General features: G+C 51.7%; 1 protein-coding gene across 3 annotated transcripts in view; it reads left to right on the forward strand.

Moving 5' to 3' along the window:
- The window catches only part of TBC1D22A (TBC1 domain family, member 22A), a 472,727-nt gene that overhangs the window by 242,110 nt on the left and 222,298 nt on the right, over positions 1–8,319 (forward strand). For all 3 annotated transcript variants that reach the window (XM_011984056.1, XM_011984058.1, XM_011984057.1), the window contains one exon: positions 6,202–6,277. In XM_011984056.1, coding sequence (XP_011839446.1) covers positions 6,202–6,277 — 76 coding nt within the window. The remainder of the gene's footprint in view (positions 1–6,201; positions 6,278–8,319) is intronic.

An 8,319-nucleotide genomic window follows, 5' to 3' on the forward strand; every position in this document is an offset into this window, starting at 1 on the left:
TGAATGAGCTAATAGGAATAAATGGCAAGTCCTACGTTCAGGTGCACGAGCCGATCAGTCGGCTCAGCAGAAGGCAGTGTGGACAGTTGGGGTTGACTTTGTCTTCCGTGGGAAGCGCGTGTGGTCACTTTGCCTGGATTATGGCAGTTGCCTCATGAATGATACCCCTGCATCCTCTTTGGCCTCATTCCATTGTTTCTACATCATCTTTCTGTGATGCAAATCTCTTACCTGCAGTGGCCCCCATTTGCATTTCATTACCTGCATTTGAGAGCATTGCCTGGGCCTCACTGCTGACTCAGACATGGCCTTCCAGCCTTGCCGCTGCCTCGGACATGGCCTTCCAGCCTCGCCGCTGCCTCGGACATGGCCTTCCAGCCTCGGAACAGTCTCCTCCTACCTTAGCCGCAGCTTCGTCACTGCCTTTCAGCTGCCCTGGCCTCTGTTTCATTTCTGGGATGTGACGTGCTTCCTCGGGCCGCCAGGGCTCTGTCGCATGGTGCCTGAACTCTCTCATCTCTGCTCAGGCCTGACACCCTCCAAGTGGTTTTCCAGGCCCCGTCCTGGTTCTGTGCTGTGATGGTGTGGCCACCCAGGTCCTCGTTAGCAGTAAATGTGCACTTGCCTGGCATGTGGTGAACGTTGGCTCAGCTGCCAGACTGTCATCCCTGTGAACAGAAGGGCCCTGTCTACCTGTCTACTTTTCCCCATCTGTGTCAAGGGACCCCAAGGCCACCCCACGGAGCCACACTCGTGACTGTGATTCCTCACAGGGCAGGGATGCAGAGGAGACTCCATCAAGGGGTAAAGTCCAGAGGAAGTGGGGTGAGCTTCCAAGCCCTCTCCTGGCGGAGTCACACAGGACACACTGGATCACTCCAGCATGGGGCTGGGACGACCTGTCCGAAACATTGTGCCTACTGGGGAAGCACATTAGAGACTCAGCACCGAGAATGTTACTGGGGACTGGGCATATGGACACTCTCTGCTTGGCATGTGCCCAAATGTAGCCTCCTAGGGGGAGAGCAGGTGCCCAGGGTGGACCACACTGCACAGTGTAGACCCGCCGAGTCAGCCAGATCAGTCAGGGAATGGTGGGAACTCTCCGAAAACCCACATTCTAGGCACCAGCCGGGGACCGGCCTTGCAAGCAGGACTCTCCGGGGATGGCATTCCCAGGCCTGCGTGTTTGACTCCTTCGCGCACATCGATACTCAGGACTTGATTTTCTGGCACGTAGGCGGCTTTCAGTGTTTGATGAACAGATGAAAGAACTAGTATCTGATGTGGTTCTGCCTTCTGCTGGACTGGTGCATTAACTGCTTTAATGTATTAATGGCTGACAGTGGAGTGCAGCTGTGACAGGAGGCGCCCTAGCTGTGTCCTTGCGTGATCAGAGTCCAGCTTCTATGTTCGGGGCTGGTGGCCAGGGGCCCCTGAGAGGACGTGGAAGGGAGTCTTTTAAGAGTTGAAGGAATCTGAAGTCTCTCAGGCCGTTGCTTGCAGAAGAGACTTCCTGAGCTGTTTCGGAGGCAGGTCAAGGCCTGTGTGCGGAAGGCACATTTGGTTTCGGCGTGGGGAAGACACTGTGTTACGGTGAGATTAGCCTGGAAAGAGGAGGCTGGACTTTGTGGGGAGCTGGATCCTGGTCCAGGTGGAAGAGCCCGTTGTCAGAGAGGCAGGCGGAGTCTAACTTCTCCGTGAGCTGGCAGGTTTGCCTCCTGGTACTTCCAGCTGAGCTGATAGGAATTTGTATTTCAACTCTTCCCTAAAATGCTCCCTGAGAAAATTTTATTCTACTTTTCTTCCGAAAAGCGCAGGAAGTGTTATTTGTTATGGGGAGGAGTGTGATGTTGTAATGGCAACAGGTGTAAGGCAAGCTGAGAGTATTTTAAAAAATTTATATTCACAGACTTTACCTTCTGTGAAACATTTCGCAAAAGGCCGTTGTCTTCAGCCCTTCCTTTCTTCCCTCTGACCCATACATTTTGTAAATTATATCCCTTTTCAAAGACACACGATCTCAACTGGAAAGGATATGCATGTTTACTTTTTATGAAGGGAATAATGTTAATATTATTACTAATGATACTTTTATAAGCGTAGAGTATTTTTGCTTACAAGATCCTGTTTTGCTACCCAGGTACATGTTCACTAGCACAGGTGATCTGGGGGCCAGGTGTGGGAGGCGGGGTGCTGGGCTGGGGTATCCTGAGGGCAAATCTGATTTCTGGGCCTTAAGCAGACAGAGCCCGTGATCTGCCCAGGGGCCTTGGTGGAGCCTGTGGGCAGCAGGCTGCTGGGAGGGCCCGGGCAGTCAGTGCCTCCCCGGGACAGGCTGCTGCGAGGGTCATGGGGTGGTCTTAGTCATTCTTTTCCTCAGCTGCCTGGCTCTGGGTTCCTTGGCCACGGTGTCTGCCTCCTTAGAGTGCCCTCGGAGGCTTCCTGGCCACGGAGTGGGGCCTTCTGCAGCCTGGGCTCACCTCCGGAGCCAGGAGGGCCCAGACTGACCACCCCGCCCCCCCGTGCCTTGGTGCCTCGCCCTCCGGAGGTGGAGCCCGGCGTCCGTGCTGCAGTCTTCTGAAGGCTGGTCTTCTCTGCCCCTAGTCTGAAGCCAGAATGCCAAGGCCATAGCTGTCAGTCTTTGCAGGTCTTCCAAGATGCAAACCTTTTCTCTTTCAAAATGCAGACCTTTACTTTATGGGCTCTCAGTGCCATTCTTTTTTATTGTTTGGATTTCTGAGAACCCGTCTTCCCTACCTGAGTTTTGAACAAATTGAGAAATAAAGTTGTGGCAGATGGAGGCCAAATAATAACTATTTCTGCTCGAGAGCCTGAGATCCTGTCTTAGTGGGAGAGCCACTGAGTTGGCTGACCGACCCCAGGACCCATCAGGCTCGCCCACCCCATCAGAGCCGGCGCTGCGGGCCGGGCCCTGCCTGCCTGCTGTGGAACCTCTGAGAAGTGCGAGGGACTGAACCCACCTTCGCCTCTCCCCGTTGTAGCCTCTGTGGAGCGAGCATTTCTGGGAATAGAGCCAGTACAGGAGAGGCAGCAGCTGTGCTCCCTCTACCTGGACGCTGACTCCAGGTCTGTCTATTATTCACATAACCATCAGGGCCTTGGACAGCCGGGGGCGTGGCCTCCCTTGGAGTGGGAGAGATCACAGTCCCTCAGGACAGACCAGTGGGGTGGTTAGAATGTGTTCCCCACGGCTCCGGAATTTGTCGAATAGGACATTAATTAAGTAATCCTAAGGCCTCTCTGTACTGGAGGCGGCCGCATACTCTGTGGTTTACTTCTCACCCTTAGTTCTGTGCGGCTGTATTGTTCGGCCGGGCTCGTCGGGATTCCTCCACGACATGATGCAAACTTGCAACACACAGTATGCTCTAAATGTTAACATAAATCTGCTTCTGTTATCCAGTCTCTGGGGAGAAATTCAGTCTTAAAGGGTAACCACTGCAAGTTCAGGTCCAAGGATGATGACAGTCAAAGGAATTCAAGTCTGGAGCCAAAATTTCTTACTCCTGTTAAATTTCAAATATATGAAAGCTCACAATTTGTCCTTCACTTGCTGCCGCGGCTCCATCTCAGCTGGACAGGTGCCGGGGTCTCACTGACACCGTCGCAGCTCCTTCAGGCCTAAAAGTCCTGCCCATTAAATGCCGTATTTTGGACAGCCAAATTCAGGAGGCCTCCAAGCTTATCCCTGAATCGGCCCACGACATCTAGGAAATGAATCATCCCCAGGCCCCGGAGCAGTCACTCCAGAGATCCGCTCTCCGGAGCCCATCCTTCCTGCCGCCCAGGGTCACCGGAGGGCCTTGGCGTCATTCTAAGTGAAGGTGGCAAACGGAGTTTTCGCGGTTCTGCCCTCACAGAGATGCGACAGTTTGGAATCCAGAGCCCGTCACTTGAAATCCACCTGGGAGAAATCCCTCAGCAAGCGGGCAGGTCTGACTCGGCTCATTTTCCATTTCTAGGGACAGAAAAATCCTCAGTGCCTTGTAGGCATTTTCTGTGTTCTGTGCCACAGAGGCCGCCGTGCCTGTTCTTGTTAGGAGATGTCACGTGTGCTCTGGGTGTGTGCGCGGGTGTGTGTGTGTGTGTGTGTGAGAGAGAGAGAGAGAGAGAGAAACGTAGCGAGTGCTAGCTGCGTGTGTTCACATTCGACTTTCCAGACTTGGGAATGCTGCTGGCCCGAAAGCAGTGGTTCAGCTCCACGCTTGTCTTACCTGGGGTCCCCTCCTGGGTTCTGGAGCTGGGGGTTCTGTGAGTGCTGTTTCCACGTCACTGGGGCCTCCCGAGGGCTGACATCCTTGCTGTGTGCCCCGTCACCCTTCATTGCAGATTCTGTGCACTCCGTGGCTGCGTCCCCTCACAGCACAGGGAGGCTTGCCTGGTTGACCACCTCCAGGCACGTTGTTCTCGAACCGTTTTCCAGTCCTGAGCCTATGGAAGAGGAGTATCAGTATCAAGTCCAGATCAGTCCTTCCACTTTCCTCCTGGGCTCTGAGTGTCGGGTGCCATGTGGACAGCTGCCCGTGTAGACCTGCTCCCCTGCCACGCAAAGCTAGCACCTCCGTCCTGCCAGGTGGTGCCTGCAGACCCCTGCCCTCTTGGGCGCACAGGCAGCTGATCATCCCCCACTGTCGGAGAGGCTGCCCTGACGCTGCCTGCTGCAAGCTAGTACCTGCGTGGTGGCCTGAGCCCGCTTGGTGAGCTGCAGTTGCCTGTGCCCAACACCTCCTGTTTGGACTGAGACTGCATTACCTGTGCCCTTACTGAGGCCAGTGGCCTGCCTGGCTTCCCCTAGCTGAGGCTCCTGGGGCTATCCCCAGTGTCACTCCCTGAGGGCAGAGCTGCCACAGGCAGTCATCTCCCAGTGCTAGCCGGGCCAGAGGCCCTGTGTGCTCACTAAAGAGTTAGAAGCCTAGGCCAGAACCCACAGGAGCCCCAGGCACAGCACCTGTTGTTTCACTGCCTTCCGATTCTCCTTTCTCCCCAGGTTCATGGATTAGCAACCTTAGTTCCACCTGCAACCCTGATTCCCCAATGCCATGTAAGGCGACACATCCACAGGTTCCAGGGATTGGAACCTGGGCGTCTTTGGGGCTGGTTATTATTCTGCCTTCCACATTCACTGCTGTTGGGTACAGATTAAGTCTGTTAACCACGAGTCTGGTTGAAACCCTCCTTCTGCAAATGCCCCCGAGCACTGGCTGAGGCCCAAAGGGCAGCCTGCATAGGGAATGCCGTTCTCTTGTTGATGGGAGCTGCCTCTTTGTGTTCCTGCTGTGGGATGAGGCAGTGTGACCAGTCTTCTCTGGCCGCACCCCCCAGTGTCGCGTGTGTGCTCTCTTAGGTGGTGACACAGGAGTAATAGACCTGCCACTGCCCGGTACCTGCTGTGTCTTGAAATCTCTTCCACATTCCACTTACTTCTGTCCTTGAGACCTCAGACAGTCCGAGAAGGCAGTGTTACTACTCTCGTGTTATTGGTAATGAAACGGAAGCCCAGAGGGGTTGTGTTACTTGCCAGGGTCACACAGCTCCTGAGTCCTAGAGCTGGGGCCCCATTCCTGGGCCGTTTGACTTGAAACTGCCCAGGCCCCCTTCCCTTTGATGCTATGCAGACCTTCCTCTGTTAGTATCTGAACTTAACCTGAGTTCACCCAACTAGATCTCCGAGGGTAAAGCCACGTGTCCACTGTTTTCAGCATCATGTCATCAGCACTTGGATTGTGGCCACGATGATGGTGCTGTCAGCGCCGGGCACATTTGCCACTGGCTTCCAGCAGGGCTGAGTGCTCGGGGTCCAGGTGGCCAGCGAGCTGGTCAGTTCCCAAAGACTGTTCTGGTCAATGAGCTATGCACTTGGATGCCTGATTTTCAATTTAGATATAAGTGTCTCACGTTTACAAATAGAAATGTACCAGTCAGTGTTCCCTGAGATGTGCGTGCTCATCACCTGACATCGGGAAATACTGGACTTTCCCTTCTCAAAATAGCACTCGGCGGCACCGCGAGGGGCTGTGCTGTGCAGTGCGCGTCCGCTTATTTGTTTCTCAAGATAAAATCTGCTTGTGAATTCGTCCTGTTATCAAGCTGTTCCCTTTATCCCAGCTGCCTTTTTCCCTTTTGGAAAGTGTGTTTTATTTTATATGCCTATGATTCACATTATTATTTTTTCCTTAGGATAACTACACCTTTGCCCAACCTGGAATTCAAATGAAAGTGAAAATGTTAGAAGAACTCGTGAGCCGGATAGATGGTAAGCCAGCTTCCTGTGCAGCCCCTCTCTGTGGGAAGGGGGAGGTGGCCCCCAGCCCTCGGTGGGACAGGGTGCTGTCCTCATCCGCCGGTGGCACCCTGGCCTGCTCAGGATCCCTCACGGGCATCCTTCTGAGACAGCTGCTGGCGCGCAAGCTGCTCTTATTTCTTCTTCTTAAGGCGATATCATCAGAATTCAGTACATTCGCTTTGCAGGAGAGTAGTGAGTGTGCACCCGAAGCAGGCAGTGCTCACTCCTTATTAAGTTTGGTGATTGTCATAGTCTAGGTGACAGATGGTTGGTTGTGGTGGTCCTTCGGTACTCTGTTCCCTGGCTCTGTACATCATTTTTCTATCAAGGATGCTAGAATAATCCTCCATGGAATCTAACTAATTACTGAGTCTGGAAATAACATCTTTAATATTACAGAAAAATGACAGTGTGTGCTCAGGCAGTTTCAGATTATGCTTTCACGTTTAAGTGGGGGCTTTGAAATACTCTTTACCTTCATCTTTAAAATAATTCCCCCTGCGATGTGCTGACTGTCATATTACAATAGCAGAGTTTAATTAAATGGAAGTTGAGAGATAATGCTTGCCCGTTCCAGGCATATTCTCCCGATAGTTTGTTAAATTCATGAACAGAGCATTAAGCAAGTGATGCCAAGCAGAACCAGGCCTGCATTTGTGATACCAGCTGGTCAGCGATGAGCTATGGAAGAGAGACATTCTCTTTCACAAAGAGTTCTACGCGTGCTTGGCAAATTATTTCACACAACATGGAGAGAAACTGCACTTTGTTGGAAACTTAGCCCTGGCCACGTGCCTTGCACAGTCCTGCCCGCTCAGCGTCGCAGGTCACCGCGCCGTTTCCCCTCCCTGCGCCTTTAGCATGGAAGGCCGTGACAGCAGTCTTCACGGGGAAGGTGCTCGGTTTGGGAAACTGCTGAGTGATATTCTAAAGTGGACTCCTACAAATTACAAACTCCATTTTGTTCCTTGATTGAATCTGACTTTTAACTCTGTGTCTAACGGTTGCTACCTAATTTCCATATCAGGAAGTTGTATGCAGCTCTTCTGATAATACTTTCAGTATTACATTTAGCTGCTTTTCAGTCTATCATCTGTTAAAAATACTGTTTTTGCCTCCGTCAGTGCGTTCCTGGGCGCTCATCGCACGCTGCACCCTGAGGTCTTGTTTGGGTACGGTTGGATTCTTTTCCCTGCGAGCACTTTCACAAGTGTTCCCCAGCCCCATTGAGCTCTTTGAAATATGATTTGCAGTAGATGTGAATTACACGTTCTTAGCAGGTTCTTCCTTTCCTGCTTGTGTCCCTTGGAAGGCATATTTCATGTTTTCTTGGAGGTTAGAAACTTGTGGTTAGTGCTCGTTTGTTCCAGTGCTGCAGTTTGGGAAATACTTGAATTGATTTTCTCTGGTGCTGTGGTTTAGAAAGAAGCACATTGCGGATTTGCTGGATGATTGTTTAAAAGAGCAGCAACAATAACCAAAGGAACCCCAACGAAATCTGTACTTTTTAGTAAATCATATTTTTATTTTCAGCACAGCCTCTGAGTAGGCCATTTTCATATGGCAATTTTTTGTTTAAAGGATCGGTGCTTCACAACAGACAAAGATGTGTGTTGCTGTAAAGAGGTTAAACTGTGTAACTTATTCCTGTTCTTCTAATGAAACCTTAAGGAATTTCTATCATGGCCTCAAAATAAGAATACCCAGGCTGCTAAAGCAGTAAATAGAATTTCTCGCGTTGGAGCTCTCAGACTGGTGGGAGCCATCATCCCTGAGCAAGCTTGGGAGAAGCATCTGCAAGCCTTGACTATGTGAAGCTCCCCTCCCCGGTTTCCTCACTTGCCTCCTAGAGGAAGGATTTGTGGGTTGGAACTTTTGCAGGGATTGTAAAGATTTTATTAAGGGCAGAGAATATTCTAGGAAGAAAAAATTGCTTAAAAAAGACAAGCCTGTCAGGCCGGGCATGGTGGCTCAAGCCTGTAATCTCAGCACTTTGGGAGGCTGAGGTGGGC

Source organism: Mandrillus leucophaeus, unplaced genomic scaffold, assembly GCF_000951045.1.
Source record: "Mandrillus leucophaeus isolate KB7577 unplaced genomic scaffold, Mleu.le_1.0 Scaffold26, whole genome shotgun sequence".
NCBI classification, from domain to species: Eukaryota; Metazoa; Chordata; class Mammalia; order Primates; family Cercopithecidae; genus Mandrillus; species Mandrillus leucophaeus.